This window comes from Prinia subflava, chromosome 1 (genome assembly GCF_021018805.1).
Source record: "Prinia subflava isolate CZ2003 ecotype Zambia chromosome 1, Cam_Psub_1.2, whole genome shotgun sequence".
In the NCBI taxonomy this organism is placed as follows: Eukaryota; Metazoa; Chordata; class Aves; order Passeriformes; family Cisticolidae; genus Prinia; species Prinia subflava.
The window spans coordinates 100885809-100907514 of NC_086247.1; the positions used below are offsets into that span (position 1 = coordinate 100885809).

The 21706-nt window shown below is 40.0% G+C and overlaps 1 protein-coding gene across 3 annotated transcripts in view; it reads right to left on the reverse strand.

Moving 5' to 3' along the window:
* The window catches only part of GLI3 (GLI family zinc finger 3), a 210656-nt gene that overhangs the window by 70303 nt on the left and 118647 nt on the right, over positions 1-21706 (reverse strand). For all 3 annotated transcript variants that reach the window (XM_063405347.1, XM_063405357.1, XM_063405337.1), the window contains exon 5: positions 1067-1272. In XM_063405347.1, coding sequence (XP_063261417.1) covers positions 1067-1272 — 206 coding nt within the window. The remainder of the gene's footprint in view (positions 1-1066; positions 1273-21706) is intronic.

Genomic DNA, 21706 nt, shown 5'->3' on the forward strand with positions numbered 1-21706 from the left:
GAATATGTGCCCATAACTAATGGATTAACTGTAAAGGTATATATTCCTATAAACGAGGATTAATTACTTATCCATTTGGATAGGGTGCACGGCTCATTTTTCAAATTCAGCTAAAGGCAGTTTAACTCAAGTAAGTTTCTGAATTCACTAGGAACATCTTTCCCATAGTTTACCAGTTTAATTACCTTTCTCTACACAGTTGATTCTAAGTATGTTATATTTTAGATCCCTTCAGCAAATGCTACAATTTTGAAATGTCAAACTGCTTATGTTTACTTGAAAAACCTACTATTAACAAGAAAGCTTTTTTTTGCAACTCTGTTGATGGCTCACTTCAGCAAAATTCCCACTGAAATGAATAGGAAATGTGCTAGAGTAGTGAATGACAAGAGTGATCACAGGAGTTCAGTTCAGCCCAAATAGCCTGGAAAATAGAAGCCATGGTCACACCAAGACTTAAGGCACTGAATTTCAAATATACGGCTCACCATTTAGATTAAAAGGGACAATCTTGATCATCAGCCACTTCTACGTAAGAATAATTTCATTTGGCCATATTGTTGGCTAAGATAAACTGAAATAATTCTACAGAAGTTCAACAGAACTATTGACTAAATGTAACTAGTCAGTCCATGCTTTATATGATTGAAAAATACTATTTTAATTAACAAGCCTTTGTGCCTCAAGAACTCCATGGTTATACACTGACGTGCACTCATGAAAAATCTGACTCAATTCAGCACAGATACAATGGATTTTTTTGGGGAGATCAGAATTACATCCCATGTCAGCCCCACAAACAAAAGATATCATAAGACATACACCACCCTTCCAGCATAAATTTTGAATGAGGCAGCTTTTTTTTTCTTCTCCCTGAAGTTTCAACATTTGTGAGATGTACAAATGAGCCGTTATCGGCTGATGAAGTATTGAAACATTTATGACATAATGAATATGTCTGACAAACCTGGTGAAGCTGCTTTGAATAAGGGGGAAAAATGTTGACAAGATTAATATAACTTAAGTTGCTACAATGACAGAAAACAGGAAGCCTGTCTTAACCCACCGTCTGTTGGGCTGAGTCCGCGGGCTGCCGAGATCATGGAGAGGGATGGGCTGCTGTGCAGGGACCTGATGTAGTCCATGTAGGGGTTAATGTACGGGTGAGGGGTGCTGAAGGGAGACTCTGATGTTGCAGCAGGATTTCGGTGCGGGGAAATTCTAAGGAATGGAAGCTCCGAGTATGTTGGGCTACTAGATAAGGCAGAAGGCCTGGAAGAAACAAAAGGAAGAAAAACAAAACCAGCCAGGTTATCTATACAATAAAGAAAAATACTATAAAGGTAACACATTTGTTTCTTGAAGAATAACAACTAGTTATGAACATGTACTGAAGTCAACTGCCTGGAAAGAAAAAGGATGGGAAATTAATTCTTTGTCCCCATTATTAGCAACATTTTTCTGACCAATTTTAACATGATTTTATATTTGGTTTTATCTTTAAACCCCTCAATACCCTTTCCCCAAGGAGTTAAGGAGAAAATCACTTCAATTAGTGCAAAATATGCACACTGTATTACATAGTAATTCTTACTGCAATATTAAATACATACTGAGATTCAGAATCATTTACGTCTTCAAAACCACGTGGGTACTGAAAAAGGAGCTTTGAAAGCCATGCTGCACCCATGCTCTTCATTTGCCAGCTTACTCTTTCTGAAAGTGCGTGATAGCATGTTTATACAGAGATCACTTCAGGAGTCCCAAACTTTGTAAGCCATTAAGACAGATGGCTCCTTTGGAACACTTTTTAGTTGCTGTCCCTTCCCATGAAAAATGCACAAAACTTGGTGGCAGAGGAAGAAAGACTGCTCCATACATGTGTTTTTAGTGTGGCGCCAGTGACCAATGTTTTTTAACAAGGCCCCATTAATTAACTACGTCATTTTTGTGAAGGGAAAGCTTGGTGCCCTCTCATGCTATGTGTGATGAACCAAGGCTGAAAGCTGAGTTCACAGCTGACAGAAGATAAATAACCCACCATAACCCTCCCCATCATCCCACCCTGTCGATACAACAGTGTCTGGGCTCTGCTTGGAGACTTTTCTCTCACAGTATCCCATCTCTAAAGGCACTGGAAAAAGTTCAAATTTCATCAGAAGGGGTTGGAGTGCCTGCCCTTGCCAACCTGCTCTTTGGCAAAAGACAATGATTAAGCCTGTCGTGCATTTGCTGTAGTCCAAATGGCTGACCCGAACTAAATGCCTTTTTGTCCCTGTTTTTCCAATTAATTTAGCGTATATACAGCACAGACACAGGCAGCAGCTGTAAGAGCAGTGAGGGCAGCCTGTTCCTTTGATGCTGTTGGCTTACAAAGAGTAATCAAACAAGAAATGTATTTTTTCCCCTTTAACATACACATATCAGGATCAATGGAGGTAGTTGTCATCACCTAAAAGGCCAACAGAACATAATCTTACATAGGAGCCAATTCTGCCCTGCCGTCAGCTTGGAAATGCTAACATATGAGTGGGACAGTGATCAAAGTCATGAATTCCTAACGTGATGCCAGCTTCCCTGCCACTAAATCCATGAGGGCTTGTAAAATGTGAGGGTTAAAGATTTCTCCTGATGTGTTTTTCTCCCTCTTCTCTCTTCCCTATTTGACCTTTTTTGTATTTCTTGCCCTCCAACTGCTTTCTGCAAGGCAAGCCTGTTTAGCCTACCTGTATAGAAATACCTCCTAGCTCCAAAGTTTGTTAGAGAGCTGCATTTTGTGCTAGCAGCAGGTACCAATTCTGCAGCCACTTCTCTGGCACCAAAGCAAGTGACTCTCATAAAGCTAAGCCACTCACTAGCATGCCTTCACAATATTTGAAATGCACTGAGAACCTGAAACCAGAAGCCACTTTCCACCACTGTGCAAACCAGACTTCTCCTTTCCTCAGAGAACTTTTTGTCTGCATGGTTCTAAAGTGCCTTTGTTTTACAGTAGAAGCGCATCTTTTATCTTGGAACTATGAAACACCACCAGACATGAAATATTCGTTGTCTCCTGATTCCCTCTGAGGCCAAGTTTGGTAGGCAAGAGCTTTAAAAATCATGGTGATATAGGAAGCTAAAGTATTACAGCTGGGTATTACTTTACAGAGTGAATTTCCTATCCTGACAGTGAGGAAAATACAATAGTACAGCAAATTTAATACAAGAGTAACAAAGAAACTAAGTTTGGACATCATTTTACAAGTCATTCTTTTTAAATGTGATCCCAACTCATAGTTAGAAACACAAAGAGCATGCAGGCAGGATGGGGCCTTGGCTTTATCTGGTGCATATTGAACAGAAAACTCTTTAAATGCTTATGCAAGAAGGCTGAAAGTCTGTATCGGCCTCAGTGATTCACTCTCCAGCTGGCCAAAAGCCAAATGCTGCTGCAGGAGCAAGATTAAGAGCCAGGCTGTCAGCCTCTCCCTCCAGATCCAACAAGAGCCATTCAAGGACACTAGGACTCAGCCACTCTTCTCCTCCTCTGCCTCTTTCTCTCTCTCCTCCTCTGAGCTCCTCAGTTTTCCTAGGATGCTAGGGAAAGGACACTGATGTGGGTAACATCAATCAACAGCAGGCATATAAACAGTATTATCTGAGGCAGAAATAAGGAGTCATCAGATTCCACAGAGAATTCCCAGCTCTGGACTCTGATGTTTCCTAATTTCTCTCAAGAACCTGATTTTAACAGGCTGCTACCTTCTGCGCTCACTTTCAGTCTGGACTTCTCTCGTTCTTCTGTGTTCCCAGATCCTCCTTTCCTTACAGACCTGTTTTCCCTCATGCCCTCTTCATCTGCTTTCAGTCCCACAATTTGAATCATCCTGATTTTTTTCCAATAAACGTCACATAGCCTTCCTTTTCCTCTGTAATTACACTTCACTGTGAACATCTTTCACGAATATTAACTTCCTCCTTCAAACTAAAATGCAGCTTTTAGAGAGGGTGCTGCCAACCCTTACTGTTGCTTTGCAACCTCACTGTGTACCAATAACGAATGACTTTTGTCCTGTAAACAACAAACAGTACACCCAGGAGTGGCTCTGCAAATACGCACTCAGTGACAAACAAATCAAATCTCCAGATGTGGGTGGCAGGCCATCCCTGTAACTTTTATTTCACATGTATAGATTAATATAATGGTTTGGATTGGAAGGTACTTTAACAGGTCATCTAGTCCAACTCTGCTGTCACAAGCAGGGAAAGAAGCTGGGCACCCTCCTTCAAACTCAGGACCCTTCAGCCCACCACTCTGCAACCTAGCTGTGCACCCTGTTGAATGGTGCTCAGCCTTGGGTCTGAGGCTACTTCATGGGATGCAATGAGGCTTCAGCATGAGAAGAGGCAGGGAGATTTTCAGTGATAGTGCTTGAAAACTTATGCCTCACTTGTAAACCATGGGAAGGCAGAACTTGCCCTGCATCTTATCCTGTGCAGGGGTTTTTCTGTTATACAACATATTCAGACCACTTAAGGAAGGAAGCAAAGCAGATGTATGCTCTTTTCTGAATCAGGACCTCTGTGTTTAGTTCTAGAGACCCTGCAAACTCAATTCAAATTTCATACAAAGCTGATCACGCTTTCAAGACATAATTGAAGGTCTCCAGGTTTGTGGGTAGAAGAGATCCTGTGGCTGTGTTTCACTACTAATTTTTATCCTGGTACATTAGGATGATTTTATTGTTTTCTCAATAACCTTGATTATTTCTACAGCCCTGATGCAAATGAGAAGGAACAGAGAACAGGGCTAGCTGTGACAGCATCTCCTCCTTTCTGTCTGGAAGGCCTTCCTGTTCACTGCTAAGCTGTTGAAATATCATGAGTGCCAGACAGCTTCCATACCTAACACAGGACTTCCCACTCCCCACCCATATCCAGCCTGCCAGCTTCTTCTTGTCCCAGCTCTGATGCTCTGGGAAATCTGAACCACTCAGCTTACGAATGGCACACGTGTGCCAAGGCAGGGAGATCAATGTATGGGTGAACAGGTGTATTTTTCCCATTAGTCATGACACTATTTTGATGAACTGTTGCAGAGGTGTCTGCACAGTCTTAAAAACTTACATAGGTTTTAACTCACACCAGTTCAGCAGCCGTGAACAGCATCAGTTGTAGGGAAAATCACAGTATGTGTGAAGCTGCTTTTTTTAAAAATGGGCTTTTTTCTGACAACTGCTGAACCACAGGTGAGCTATCTGTAAGATTTCAGTTATTACTCATGAAAAGGTGTGTCATTTTGTTTTGTTGCTTACAGCTGCAATAGATGAACTCTGCACAAGACTGACTAGCAGCAGGTTTGGATTTTAACCACCACTAAAACTGAATCAAATGCAATTCTCTTTCCAGCCCATACAGTGCTTTTTCAACTCGTGAAGGAAGATGATGGGAATCTGAGAGTCGATGAGGCGAGCATTAGCAAGTTATACACATTTCAAAATTATCTGCATGCACAGATCATTACCCAGTATTATCTTGAAAGGATCACACATTCTTTCCATCAGCAGAAAAAACTGAGATACGGGGACTCCTACCGCCTACTTTAGGCTGTTTTTTGTACTTAAGCACTAGCCAGTTTTACAAAGAGGAAGATCGGATTGCCCAAATTCAAACCCTATCCCTTTCTTTGATACTAATGGAACAGCTAACTTGAGGTGAAATATTGCTGCCTGGCTCTGACCAGAGGTGAAAGTCCCTGGGTAGGTAAGCCAGCACAGATCTTGATGACTGTGGGTCCTTTCAACCAGTGCCCTACTCTCAGTGACCTACTGATGAGACTGAAGGATCAGCCCAAAGTCCGTGACACTATCTTATGTGGATTCATGTATGTAACTGAGTAAGTAATTGAGGAGGGGGGGTTGGAAGGAAAAGAGACTCAGTTCAGGGTGCTGGGGAGCAACAAAGGCCAGCTGCTCCCTAAGAAAGGCCAGCCAGGAGCCACACATGGGCAATGCACTCCCTGCCACCAGATCTGAGTGACCAAAGCCAGGTGCTACTAACACAATCAACCAGCAGTCTGAGACAAGGCAAAGGGACAAACCAGGTTTGGGTTGTGCCAGTCAAGAGCAGAAGGAGACAGGGACAAAGACTGTTCAGGAGACAAGTCCCACCATGTTTTGGAGGGCTCTGTCCAGAACAGCTCCCTACAGTGCAGATCCTGAGCTCAGCCAGGAGCAGGACCAAAAACTGGCATTACTTACAACACAGACAACTCAGTTAAAAAGGAGTTCCTGGAGGCATGAGGTGTTGGTAGAGGTCTTTGATGAGGCCACTCAAGAGAATTACAACCAATTAGTGGCCTCAGGATACTTGCTTTGGAGTGCTTGAACTGTTTTAATACATGCCAAAACACCAATACAGCACAAATTGTCCCTGTTTTTTCTATGTCTTGTAACTCTGAAAACTACAGGAGGCCCCAAGGCATAGTACAACGCCCACACTCATCACAGGCATTCTTCAATAGTGATATTTTCTGAAAGCAGATGTAAAGCCGCTCAGAACAGCCAAAAAGGTCTGTGCCACAGGAAAATCTGGACTACTACTCTTGAGGTTGGTTTGGTGTCAGAGATCTGTCATAAATGGTTTCCAAATAACTTTAAGTTGTGCTTGGACAAAAACCTCTTCTACGCACAACCTATCTTAAAAAAATTATATATATATGGTGATTTAAGCTCTTTCTGATTTTAAAGGAAACTATAACTCCAGGACTGGAAATCTTAATGCCAAGTTTTGTCCTGATAAAATTTTACATGGCTCTTTTATGAATCTGTTAAAAAATACATTTATATTGAAAACAGCAAGTGATCCTTAACTATGACATTGTAAATATGACACTGAGCTGAGGTTACAGACGGAACAATAATCTATCTCACAGAACAAACCTTGTCAACTAAGTGGGATGAAATATTGTAACATAACCTAATTTATTATTGCCTTTTCATCCATCTTGTTATATTATGAACGTGTCAAAGTTCAAACCTCGATATTTAATCATTTAACAGTACGTTATTCAATGCTGGAGCAAACATTGATGGCATAACTCTCATACCAATGATATCCAGACTGTTTTCCTGATACCTGTTCAATTCAGTCCTGCCTAGAGAACTGAAAAATATTAAACTCATTAAACTGCCTATGATACTTTTATTTTATCTTTTTCTTTTTTTTTTTTCTGCAATAACATTCTGATGTCTGCTCACAAAACATTAACATTTATTTCTGGTAGAACCTGGAAGATGAACAAACAAGGACTTTCTTGGTATGTGGTGACTCCTATTCTAAAGCATGTGGCTCAGTTCCTTTGGTAATATCACCCATGTTAAATTTCTATTGTTTATTTAATACCATAGTTGCTTGTACAGACTGACCTTTCAGCATCAGTGGACAACAACCTAATAAAAGGTTTTTATATTAATAAAGTTGAGCTCTCAGATTTCAATGTAAGGAGACTGAGGCCAGCACTGAGCATTTTTAAAATGCAATCCACATTCCTTTTCTCTTTTCACTTCTCATTGAATTGGTAAGCAATCAAACCTATAAAACCAAACTATGGAAAATCAATAATATAATTTTTAATGCTTGATTTTTTTTCAGAAGATACAGCTTCAAATAGGCACTCCATTCCCCTGGAATCACTCATTGCCTCAAAGCTGCTGTATCACATTCTTGGATTTTGGAAAACCAAGCAAGTAATCATGAACATTTAAAGAATTATTTGAATACATGGAAATGTCAGAGCACACTTCATATAAAACAGCTCAAGTGCTGCAAAAGAGTAAGCATTGTTAACTCTATTTTCTTAATAGCGGAAATAAAGAAAAAGAACAACATGAGCATGCTTTTTAAGTCCTAATACAAAAAAACCCTCTTGACTTCCTGTATCATTTTGCACGTTTCAACACCTAGTGAATATTTGCTCACTTTTCCTCCAAAATTCACACTGGAACTGTAGTCAGCATAGGGAAGTAAGTAACAGATTCTGATTTGGTAGCAATCTTTCATTCAGTAGATACATGTTCAAATAAATCATGAGTGGGTCCATGCCTAGGTAGTTCACATAGAAGCTAGATCAGGGTTTAAGGTAGACAGGCTCTGGTTTGGTTTCCATCATTTGTCATCTACCTTGCACAGGTTTGTTGTCTTCCTGATCCATTCTTTTCCCATCTTTAAAACTGTGGTAAATTTTTAAAGAAGGTAAAAACCTGGAAAATTTTCAGTATCTACAGCGGGAAGGTCATATCAAGAGATCCTATGTTATGAGTATTTTCTCACAGAGGCAAGGACACTGCCTTACAAATTGTGTGCAGTTCTATTATGTAAATTCCTAAAATGTGCAAATAACTTCACTTGTGGTTAGAATAAAAAGTTTCTCCCATATAAAGTTAAAAGGCATCACTGCAGGAAAAAAAAAAAAGGACACAAGGGACTATACAAGAGATGTTCATGGTTCAGGAAATGTGCACAACAATTAGGCAATGACCGGCAGCAAAAGAATATTACTCTGGTTCCCCTTCCCTTCTTTGGGATGTGTTAACATTATGCAGTTACAGTTAAAAATCGACTACATTAATCAAGCACTAAATCCTTAGTCAGTGACTGTATTCCTATTTTTCAACTGACGGACTGCCTGAACATAGACCCAGGTTTTTCACATACACTGTCTGCTACTTTTAATACCTCATAAATAACCCAACCATCAACTTGTAGATTTCCTCAAGAATAGTTTATGCCATCAAAAGCAAGTAACATTCATTCAGTTATATAACAGAATGCTGTTTACACACGGTCAGCTGTAACACTGGTGACCTCCAGCCCACAGTAACACCTGTACTGACTATAGCAAGCAACTGCTGCCTCAGGTGATACAGTCTTGGAGTCTTGACATGCCTTCCTTAAATGTGTATGCTGACTGTTTAATTTCCTTCACTATGAAAAATGTAAATAAAACTATCAACTGTCTCCCAGTATTTCTCAAGTCAAGTCCAGTCTTCTTGTTCTCCTCCTCACACGCAAGTCATCGCCCCACAACAACCTGCCTCTCCTTTCCCCCTTCCTTCCATCCACCCACCACTGTCCACTTGGCCTTTGCAATACAGAGCATCCCAGCTTTCCTCTCCTTTCTCCAAATCCTTCTCAGGATGTTGCAAAGAAATCAGTGACTGGGGGAGGATTGTGTGGATTTACTTGGCAATTTCTTTGCTTGTACAAAGGATGCAAACATACAGAAGAGTAACCAACAACTACTCCCTGCAAATGCCGCTTGCCCATTCTAGACTTCTACCACAGGTTTATCTGGCAAATTTGGTGGCAGCTGCATAAGCCTCCATCCAGGCTTGGTGGCCCTCCCAGGCAGAACATCTCTGCCTCTGGCCACTTTGATGCCGTAGGGCTGGGTTTTTCTGTTTTGTCTGATAGCACTGAGTGGTGCTAGGATCTTCACGGGGGTGATGGGGGTAAGGCAGTCTTGTTCAAGGACATTGTCTCCGAGCTCCAGGCCCGAGCATAAACAACCTGGAAGAGAAGGGCAAGTCGAGAGGAGGGTGTTCGGTGATTCGGGGTTATTGATTGGACAGTGCATTGCTATACGCAAACGAATGGAAACTTGTAAAAGGGGTAAGATCTGGGGACAAGTCCCTTTTTCGTCTCCATCTTGGAAATATTCAGGCTGGGCCACTTCTGTGGGTCTGGAGACGCAAGGGCATGGGCTTGAATAAACACTCATTTTGTTCCTTTCACTCTGTTTAGCCTCTGTTTCAGCCTTAAGGCATCAACTTCATTGCCTGGTTTCAGGAAGCCAGAGCAAAGCTGGGAGACTGTAAAAGGGGCAAAGGTACACAATCCTGCTGAGGGAGAAGGGATAATCCCCAGGGCAAGAAAACAGCTGGGGCTGGTAAACCCTGAGGCCATCAGAGCTGACTCACCAGAGTTCATTTGCCAAAGAGGTCTGACTTTGAGTGCTCCCTGGCAGAGCTCCTTGTATTTGCACAACACAGCAGAGCTCCGATCCTGCACAGATCTGTTGGACACTGCAGTAATATAAACAGTAAATAAAAGTAATGCTAGAATGTGATTTCCATCGCTTGCTTCTGCTAGAGCCTTACTCAGGCATTGCCTTATTTTGCTCAGCTTGCACTGAATCGTAAGTAAAGTAAGACCTTATACCTTCATAGGACAGCCCAACCTCACTGCTGGTAAAATTTTCCTCCCCTGTCCAGTTGCTTCCAAGTTTACTGACTTGTAAATGTAATGTACTGACTTGCACATTAATATATGGAGGATAATGTAGCAATGTTGTATTTGATGCAGAAATCATCCTCGTGAATATAAAACACTTGCACAGGACAAGAAAGTGTTATTTGAATAAGATTGCCATGGACACACTATTTCCTCTTCCAACTATGGCACAAAATGCTATATGTTTCCAACTTTGTAGCACAAAGTGCAGCAGGAAAATCTAAAAGCTCTACAGCCAACTCATTATCTATTGTTGGTAATAACAGACTGGGCAGGGAAATTACCAACTGCATTCTTACAGCAAACTTCTCTGCTCTGCAATTCTCTTCCAATGCCCTAGAGGTGGTCCCATTTGCTATTCAGATTTTAGCCTCCTCTACGCTACAGGCAGAGCCTGCCATCCCTCCCAGTGTTTAACCAGAGGCACCACCATATGAGTATGTGGACGTATATAGAACCGGACTGCATTAATGTACCCCTTTCTTGCCTCCCTTACCGCTCCTCTCCTCTCTCAGAAAAAGGGGTCAAAGGAGTGTCAGAAGCTTTCTCACACTTAATGATGTTAAGTCAGCTAATTGAATAAACATTTGTTTAACATTTGCTCCTATTTCACTAATACACTGTGAGAAAGAGAAGAATTTTATTCCTCTTCTTCCCCATCCTCCCCCTTCGTCAGGAGTGCCACTAGCTGTTATCGCAGTGACTAATGTGCTGTATGTGGCCATTATAGTCCTCAACTCCGAAATTACACCCAGGATGAACGATAGGCTCTGCCTGTATGCTGATTGGAGTTGGATGATGATTGATTAGAAGAAAGTCAGACTACGTAGCCATGCAAAAAGAACTGCACTAAGCCACAAGCTTAAACACTAAAGAGCATTTCACCAGTGGCTTCGGAGCTATTAGATGTTTTCATATGAACAACATTTCTCACATCCAGGTTTGCACAGTTTATCTTTATTCTTTCAAATACTGAAATTGCTTGGATAAGAGGGTTATATATTTTTTATATATTTTTTATACATATATATTTATACACATTTCTAAGAGTAGCCTGAACTTTTGGAGGAAATTGAAGAGGCTTTGTGTCAAGTACAGCTAAATCCAGCCTTTCTATATCAAACTCCTGCTAGAAAATTACTGTGCAGATGATAAGGCTGAAAGATATAATAAAAAGTGACTCTACTCAATTTACACTGCAATATTGGTATGACTGAATATTTTTCATTCAGGTGACTGATAAAATCACTAAACTGTATTGCAGATAAATAAAGGAGGCTTCTGTCAAGAATAAACATCATTAATCATGAAGTCTCACGCTCTGAGTGGCTGTGCTATGCAACTGCACAAATGCACCATCACAACTGGCATATGACCCACTGCCTCCTTTTTTCCCCCCAGCTCCCCAGTGATACCGTCTTCTCAGGAAACTTTTCTGTTGCCTTTACAACATTTGGAAGCCTGGGAATGTCTTTTCCATTCAAGTTCATACACAACTGCAACTGAAATCTAAATTTTAGTGGCAACACATTCACATTCAGCTAAAAATTGAACCCATGGTACAAAGTGAAGCCATGTAGACTGTGGCTGCATTACTGTAAATCCAGATTATAGTGAAAAACCTGTGTTTAAACTGGTGAGGACGAAGCCTTTATAATTCTAAAGCTGAAACAAGTAGGAAATTTTCCCCCCAAGCCTCCTTCCCATTTTCTTCCAAATCCACATTTTCTTACTGTTTTTATTACTTAGTTTTACTGTTTCCAAATAGGTGCTGTGTTTCTTTTTGAACATATAAATATAAAATTTCTTAAGATCATAAATCTACCTCAGTAGAATCTATGTATCTACTTTCAAAAAAACAACTTACATGCTAAAAAATGGACATGAGCTGGAAGAAACTTACCCAGCAAAAGCACAGTCATACAAAAAGAAAAACAGACAACTTAGGTAACCTTTTTGTAACCTGTTTTAGAGCGAGTGATGATTCAATAGTGGCCACGTTATTAAGCCAGAATGAAACAGTGCCCTACAGACTAATGAGGTTAAAAAATGTAGTTAGGTCTTCATGTTAAAGGCACTTAGCAAGCAACCTGCTTGGCAAAGACCAACTGTGTGCTGGAGCAGAGGACTAATCACACAGGCAGGAATCAAATCGACTGGAAGAATTAGGAGACTTGCGGCCCCAAGGAATGTAATTCATGCAGAAAAGCAGTTGTCAGAGCGAAGCCAGGGAACTGTGTGGGAAGAAAGCAAAATAAACAGCTCAACAAAGAAAACAAAGACGCTCAAATAGTGGCTTTTCTAATGCTTGAGTGAAACTTCAGTGGGCACATGTGACAAAAAAATCATCAAAGACAACCTCTATAAAAGTAATATACTAGTAAATAGTGAACCGGTTAAAAAACACTCAGAAAATGCCTGTATGTCTTTAAAAACAACCTGGATGTCGTTATGCAGGACAGGGAAAGTACACTTACCTCCATGCATGCATGACTGGGAGAAGAAGAAAAACAATCAAATGGTACAAAGCGAAGAGAGAAATGGTTTCTACACTTACTCCTCATTTCTCTCTCTACCATTCACACGAGAGGAGGATGCAGTCAGCATGCAAAGAGTGCTCCAGCCTGTGTGCAGCAACACTCTCCGTGGGAAAACAGCATTGCTAATTAGGATCCACTCCCACAGCGTGAAGACCAGATTACTGCATCCACCAGGGGGATTATCTGACCAGAAAGAAGAGCTTGAGACTTGTCTTAAATCTCAAAAAAACTCATGTGCAATTCATAGGAAGTTTTTCTCATGATGAGTATGACCCATGACAGTAAAATTAAATTCTGAAATCGAAAGATATATGAATTTCACAAATATTTCATTCTCTTGCAAAACAGTATTTTTAATTAATCTGTTATTACTCTCATAATTTAATGGCTTTTATTTTTAGAGAATGAAGCTTTTATTGCTTTTAGAACTTTGGAACCTTTCTCCTCATCTCATTCATTTACTTATGATTTTAAGTAAACCCTTCCTACCTCAAACTCAAGAATGTTAAGCACACTATTGTTACAGCAAATTTTAGCTTCTCTTCTTCCCTTAACTCCTTCCTCCCATTAAGAAAGGTGTTCCTTCTCCTGGAGAAGCACCTGAAAAGCTTCTCACATTATCTCAAGTAAACACTGTCCTCAACACCTGTTCTGTGATGCTAAGAAACACTCTTTTTACCAATTCGAAACCAAACCAAAACAAACCCTTTCATTTCCAGTGCCTACTGTAAGCCATGTTCACAATATTACCAAACTGGGATTTGCGAAAAAAAGAAATATTTAGTTCTTTTATGTAATAAAACAATAACTTCACTGCTTAAAACAAAACCAAGCTGGCAATAACGAAGAGAAATTCAGGGACTAAGTATTTCTCCTATTGCACTTGCTACCCATATTTGGTTGTGAAGGGAACATTTGACTAAAATTCTAACTTTACAGGACTACAGCCCTGACAAAACAGTGATGTGAAGGTTAAACATTAATCATTTCTGTTGAGGTATGGCTGGATTTGCTTCAAACCTTTTTACTAACATCAACAGACAGCCCAAAATTGATATTCACAGGGATTAGTGACTGTTACTGAACAGAGTATCAACTAGAATTTCTCATCTAAAACTACATTCAGTAGGAAAAAAATAGACTACAGAAATTTACAGAAACTCCTGAATAAAATTCTACATATATACATTTCTGTATAAAGCACACAGATTATTTTCTGAAATGCATCCTCCTCCGCTTTCCCTAGATAATTACATGATTTGGGAAAGAAAAGCCATTTTGAGAGTGCACCTCAGCAGCAGCATCATCTGTACAGTACAGATTTATGCTGTACCTAGGACTGGAGAACAAGGGGTGACCTTATGAAAACATGACTCCCAAGCTTCTCCCATCCTCCAAGAATCTCCACGAACAGCAGATGTGCAAGTCACAGATCAGCACCAGCAATTGTGAGGGCAGTTAGGATTCACAGATATATGAAGCACCACTTACATCAAAGGTGAATGCTGCAAGGTACAAGGGGGGAAGAAAGATATTCTGCTAACAGCACCTTCTTGTATTTTCTCTGCCAGTATCGAAGGTCCGGGTATGGGAGCTGGCTGAGGTGCAACCAGAGAAGATCAGGAAAACACTCAGTTCTCATGCCAGGCTGAGATGTCTTGTCTCCACCAGGCCAGCTTTTTGATCCTGCTGTCACTGAAAGCCATTTTGCTGCTATGTAGTCCAGATTACAAGTTAGTCCTAACAAATGGTAAATCTGTAACAGCTGGAACACTATAGCCATCAAAAGAAACGAGAGATAAAGTCCTTGCACTGCTTTCTTGTTCTATTTGTGTAAAAGACTGGAGTTAAAGAACATTTCCCAGGCAAAGCTGCAACTTTGAGCAATAAGCATAAAGGAAATTAATATTCTGGCTGCATACTTACAATACTACTGAACATACATACAATACTACTGAAAAGTAGTAAGTTAAGTTTTGAAATCTTTGAGGTAAATGCATTATTTATATGCTGGAAGCATTAGTAGTTCTTTAAACAGAGTAGGTAGCTGGGTGTGTAAATGAAAACCCTAAGGGGATCAACCTGGCCAGCTTGGAACACACCTGCACAAGCTACCCATTTGCTCCCTCAGCATCTCTGCAATTCAATCTAATCACAGGAGTAGAAACACAGTTCCCAGAAAAGATGTCAGGATGGAATCGTGATGTCCAAGAACAAGCAAGGCAAACGAAGACAGAGGCAGGCTGCACAAGCTTTCTTGGTACTGTCTTGATGATATACGCTGAGAGTGATCTTCCAGGGCAAAGCAGAGAACACCTGATTGCCCCTGGTCATTCAGCTACTGCTCCCTCTGCCAAATCTGTCTACAGTGTTGTTAAATGGGGCTATTTGCGTTGGTGGCCTCTACAAACTGGACTAGACTATCAATCTTTTCTTCCACGGGGCCAGTGGAAAATGCATGATGAATCTAGGCTGAATTTCAACAGGAGATACAGGACTGAAAGATGTGTATCTTTAAAGAGATAGCCACTTAAATCTGATATGTTTAGAAATTCTCCCTTATGTGAAATACTCCCTAATTTTCTGTTGATCCTTAACACCAATGGTCACAATACCTCATAAATAATGCTTTCAAGAAGATGATAGGTTATTTCATTCCTTTAGAAGTGCTGTACTCCTGCCTCATGGGCTGCAGGATATTTTGCCTCTGTGTCTGACCTCTGCAGAGTCTCCAGAAAATTACCAATGCACCTACAGAGCAGACTATAAATGCAGTCGTAATCTATTGTAAATTCAGACCTACACATTTGGTACTGGAAGGAATAAAGCACCTGCTCTTCATGACAACTTCATAGGGCCCAGCTTCAGTGTAAATTTTACTCTGAAATCAAGTCCCAAGCCATTTCTTGGTCATGCATCCTAAAAGCAAAAATCATACAGAATAACATTTTTCTTTCAATTGTTTTCTCTATTAACCAAGAACATCAGTCATAAATGATAACTCAGCCTGGCCCGAGCCACAGGGATGAAACTGCCATTGAACACAAAACACAACCCTTTCAGCGAAACTGAGGTATGGTTGGGGTTTTTTTGTACCATCACATGACACAGAATATGCAAGGGACAGCTAGTTAGTCTCCTGCATCTCAGAAGCACAGCTTCAACACCCTAAGTTTTGCTACAGATACGTATTGTAAACAAATACAGACTTATATACACACACACACACAAAACATATACAGATATAATACAGTGAGATGAGTAGGTGGTGCCAAAAAGGAAAACAAGGTGTTAGTTTAACTTCTGTTTTTTCATCCTTTGGGAAAGAAAAACTCTCAACTACATCCAGTCCACATTCCCTGATTCTAGAACTTGATGTCTTTGTTGGGGGAGGATGGAGTTTAAGTCAAGGAAGGATTGTGTGAGAGTGTGATGAAGATGCTCTGTGCTCCTACAACACATCCTACTCATCACTCACATTTCTTGGAGTTTATACCTACTCTAACTTTAGGGAACTTCCAACTCACAACACAGAAATCTCACAGCTACGCGTTAAAAAAAGAAAGAAAAAAACCAAAAATCCCCACGAAGACTGTAACATTTCAGCTTTCTTTGATGCAAGATTTAACATGAGTGGAAGAACTGTACTGAAAAAAAAAGAGTCTGTCACAGTCCAGTACCTCACAGGCTACTGCAACAAGTTTGACAGCAGCCTCTATAGAGTTGGCTTGCTTCTGGTTCACTGCACGTGAATACCACAGTCAATATCTGCTCACTCGACTAATACTGCTGACTACAGCACAAAGAACACAGGAATTTTGTCCAAGAAACCACAGGCTCAGAGCCTTTGAATGTGCACTATATTTAGAGCTTACATTCTTTGCAGCTGATAACAGAATGAGATAATAGAAATTTCAAGCAGCAGAACTCAAGCACTGCAGCTATTCTATATATTTTTGTTTAAATGTTAAATTAATGATCCACATGTTCTCAAAGGTTTTGCCATTGAACATTTTTTCTCAGCACTTTGTTAGCATTTTTCCTCTAATTTTCCATCTTTCTCAGACTCTGAGTAGCTCCTTGCATGAGTTTAAACAGCAGACATCTAAAATTATTCAGTCCATGACAAATGTAAGCAAAGATATTCACCCTGTTATGTAAAGAGGATGCATGCACGCACACACACACCAATTTGCATACTTGTATACACATCTGCACACAATAAGCACCCAAACAGCTTGAAAAATCATGTCTAGTTATTCCTCAGTCTACAGAAAAATGTTACACAGAACAGTGATCTGAGGCATAACTTTGCTGGCCATTGTTTTTGCTTCCATCATCCCTTAATTCACGCTGGTTTGAAAGCCCGCCTTAGGGAACCGCTTCTCATTTGCAGCCAAGAATTCATCCAAGGACTGTTAACTGCCCAGACGGGGTAAATCAGCTAAGTGGCAGAGCTGATGAGTACTGATAGACACCTTACTGCTGATAAACCTTGGAACTGCTCCTCTGCAACAGCCTAATCCATAAAAACCTCTTAAAGAATCCCTCTCGCTGGACTGGGGTCCGCCAGACAAACCTGTACTTCTCTATGTCTCAGATGGAGATGAGGCAACCAATCCCCTTTAGACCATCAGAAGAGGGTTTCCAAGGACTCTTCCCAATTTTTCCTCCCCCTTTATCACACTGGGAGGATGCCCTGTGTGTTGTTGCTCCTCCAGAGTGCTGAAGAGAGGTGGTCAGCCAGCTGCCAGCCACTGGAGGCACATCTTGCTCATTAGGGCTGAGGGCGGCTGACACTCCAGTGCTTTTCTCAACATTAAAAAAAAAAGAAGCAAAGATTTGCGGGAACTTTCTACTAAGGATTTTTAACAAAACAAACCATTACATTTTATAAGCTTTTCCTCTGACATTAAAAATCTCACCAAATTTTTTCTCTAATTTCAATTGCTGCAACTTCCCCAGACAGCCCAAAATCAAGCTGGCTGTATGAAAAGAACAAAGAGCCTCTGTTAACTCAATATTTATCTGCTGCTATTGTTTCTCCTTTATAAATCTGTAGTTCCTTGGCATTACAATTAGCTACTCCAGACAAAATGATTATGTCACAAAGTATTATCCACCACAGAAACAGATGAATGATGTGAACCAAATGTAATCTGGTGCTTAGAGGCAATTCTGTTAACTTTCATGTAAATGTGCTGGCTTAAAATAGGGATGGTTTTTAAGAGTGAATCCTTATTTGATCTAGAATTTATTTCTCAGCAGAAATTAAATAAGATAGCTTTTTCTAAATACTGCTTTTTCCTAGAAGAGAGAGCAAATCAGTGAGAAATATAGAAGAGTTGAATTGACAGTGCAGTAACTCGAGTGCAGCTTACCTAAACAAATGAACGTAATCACACTTACATAAAACAGCTACATCAGAAATATTTAACTATTTTTATTCACATTTTAACCTACTTTTTTCCTTTAACACGTAGCTCAGAATCAAAAATTTAAGAGAAACACTTATCCTTTTTTACTACAATTTAATAGATGTCACTACTAATTTGCTTTCCAAACTTTCTGCAGTTTCAGATAGCTTTTAAAAACAGTCTGCTTCTAAAGCTACTGTGCAAGCATTAAAAAGCTTACAAAGGAGAATTTATGATCTACAACTCTTAAGGTAAATACCACTAAATGAGAACGAACAGCTGAACAAAACACTGATTCACTGTTTCAAATGATGCAAAACTATACAGCCTAGACAGAAGCTTCCTATTCCCAAGCTTTGTAAAAGGTCTGGCACTGAATGAAAACTATCTGCTGAAGTTTATGTGTGGGCCTCTGGCCCTGGTATTTTACTTTGCTGAATACCACTAAGCAAAGAGGGATACATGCTGCTTGCAGAGCCTACAACCTGCATATCTGTGACACATAACAAATTCTGAATAACCTTAACGAGTCACCAGACCATGCTGATTCCTTCTCAAAGACTTGCTATAAAAAACCTCCAGGCTATTACCAGCTGCTTATTCTTCATGCTGCACTTAACTTCCAGGGATAGGTTTCTTGGGGTGTTTCCCATTTAATACAAGATTTCTTCCTGTTTAAAGAAAATAACAGGGATGCAGGGATGATTTTGGAAAGCTGTAACTACAGTCATCTTTTCATGTCCCAAGAGCTTCCCAGTCATTCTTCTTTGATGGCTCCTGGCTAAACCATAAACCCCATTCCAAGTCTTAAAGCCAATTCAATGAGTGATGTTTTTCATGCTGGGTGGGGCTCTCCTTCCCACTGTGAAAGGATCAATGAATGCTCTGACAAGCTGACAAACTCCTAGCCAAGTCTATAGCTTAGAGGTACACTGAGGTAAAGCAGTGGGTAAAATTTTTAAGAGGTTTAAACACTCAGATTTTAAAAAATAAGTTGGAGCTTAGAAATGAAAATGAAAAGAAAAATCATGTCAGTGACAAGGCTGGTAAGTGTAGCTAGCAGTTTCTCTCATAATTGAGGATACGCTTCAATCTTCTTGCACTTGGCCATCGCTGCTTTTCTGCATGGTCCAAAATCAGACCATGATGAAAGCTGAGTGTCTCAGCCTGACTTTGCTTCTCTTTCCACCCCTGTGTAACTGATGTGTGCATAAACCAGATATGAAATAACATATCCTAGAATCGGATTCCCTTTTATCAGCTTGGAGCTGACTGCAAGCAAAACACATGCTTTGGTTTAGTACCAGAGCATTGAGAAAGTTCAAAATACCTGTTCAAGGCATTCATGTTAGGCACATGCATGGTTATCTGCATGTGCATCATTTCAGGGCCTAAGACTGCCAGACTTGCTAGTCTCAATTAGCAGTTAGGAAAAAAAAAAGAGCTTGGAATATTGTTGATCCTAGGAAGCTAAAATACAGTTGTACCTTGCAACTTCCCCTGGTAAAGGCAGCCTCTCCCAACTGTAAGCATAGGGATAGCATCAGTGCACCTTCCCTTAGATTTACCTGCTCACTCTTCCTTATGTGTAGTCCAGAGCTAAGGTAAAAGGGGATGGCAACAGAAAGAGATGGAGACTAAATGGATGAATGTTTTCCAACATGCATGATGCATCTCATAATACATTCAGCCCTGAAATTTTAACTTTCCACTAGCTTCCTGTAACACATGCATTTACCACTCCGAGATGTACACAAGCCACTCCTGGTATTGCCACCTGACTGTTGGCTCCTGTCTCATCTCTGCAGGAGTGTATTCCCTCCACAGCCACAGTAACAGAGCCTGAAAGTATCAGGATAGGTCACCTTCAAAGGCTGTCCAACTCAACTTTGAAATGAAGCATACTGGGAAACCTACTGATGCAACTTGCTTGAAGCATGAGAATGAATGAACGAATGGTCAAGAACAGTAGCTTTCTAAGTCTCTGAATTTAAATCAATCAGTAGCATTTTGTCTCTGCCTTAGAAGCTTTATTTTTTAATTATTAAGTAAAAACACTCACCCTGGCTAAGACAGATTTTAAAAAATTGTGGGACTATAAAGTTATTTACACTTGCACTGTCATAAAAATAGATAACACACCTTTCTTCTCCTTCTGGTTCACTGCTATCAACTCTCATTCCAAACAAAGACATCAAGCAACTGGAAGAGTTAGCCACTAATAAATTTGTGGTTTGGATCTTGGAAGAAAAATAGCATACTTACGGTATGAATTTCAAATAAACACCCTCGTAAGTGGCATGATTTTTGAATCACTGCACACCAACCTGGGAAGGCATCACACTCTAATGGATGACCTAGCATATGTCAAGGACCAAAACACAGATAAGCTTCAATTCCTCGTTTAATATCATACTTTAGAAATCAATTTTGGAAATTAGGAAAGAGCTGGACAAAAACAACAAAGAAAAACAAAGCAAGGAATGCGATTACCAGAGCCATGCTTCCTCTGACTTGTTTGAATCAGATGGTGTTTATCACATCATTTAACCTCCTAGTTCAATGTAAAGCAGCAAAACTGAATAACAGTTTACTGTTTTTTTTTAAACCAAATTTGAGAAAACAAAAAAGTGAATGGAAAACATAAGCTCCAGCCTCGATTCTGCCATTCATCCATTGCCACTGAAGAACAACTCAAGTTTCATACATCTTCCTGAAGTATAAACCAAAGATGTACTGCAGAAATTCCAAGATAACTACACAGTCCTAACAGGTTTTGGTAATACAAAGTGACACATTTCAGTACATATTCATAAGGGTTCGGGGTTATTATTGGGCTGTAATTGCAGTTGTTCTAACATCTAATAAGCCATGGCTGGAAAAACAAAGGCAGGTTAATTTGTGATTTCCTCTACTCATTCAGAGGCAAATTAAGTGTCAAACAGCTAATACAGAACATATTTCATTTTATGGGATTTTAATTTAATTCTGCACCATATTGTTGATGCCTTAATGTAGGGTGGTTTATCTAAGAGGAAGAGCAATTTATAAACCTCTTTCAATTGAAATCTTTAATGATAGGATACGATAGCATAATTACAGCAATGCCTGCTAGTCCTACTATACAAAAGCATCTGTCAGCAATTCCATCATAAACATAAACCTTTAATTTAAGGGTTTATAACTCAAATTATAAAATTTGGCTCCAGGCTGAAATTTGGGATGCAACAGTTCTGACCATCAGCAATTAAATTACAAAAATCACACATATAAATACATACACCTTTTTAGAGCTGCAACTATATAAGGGCCCTGTAACATCTTTAAAATTCATAGATTTTTTTTTTCTTTTTCATTTGGCCAGTGTTCAAAATTATGTGTAGACACTTGTAGGTACCATGCAGACCAGGCTCTCCTCACATTTTTTCTGCACTTGTATTATACTGAAACTAATTCCACTAAGGCTTGATAGGT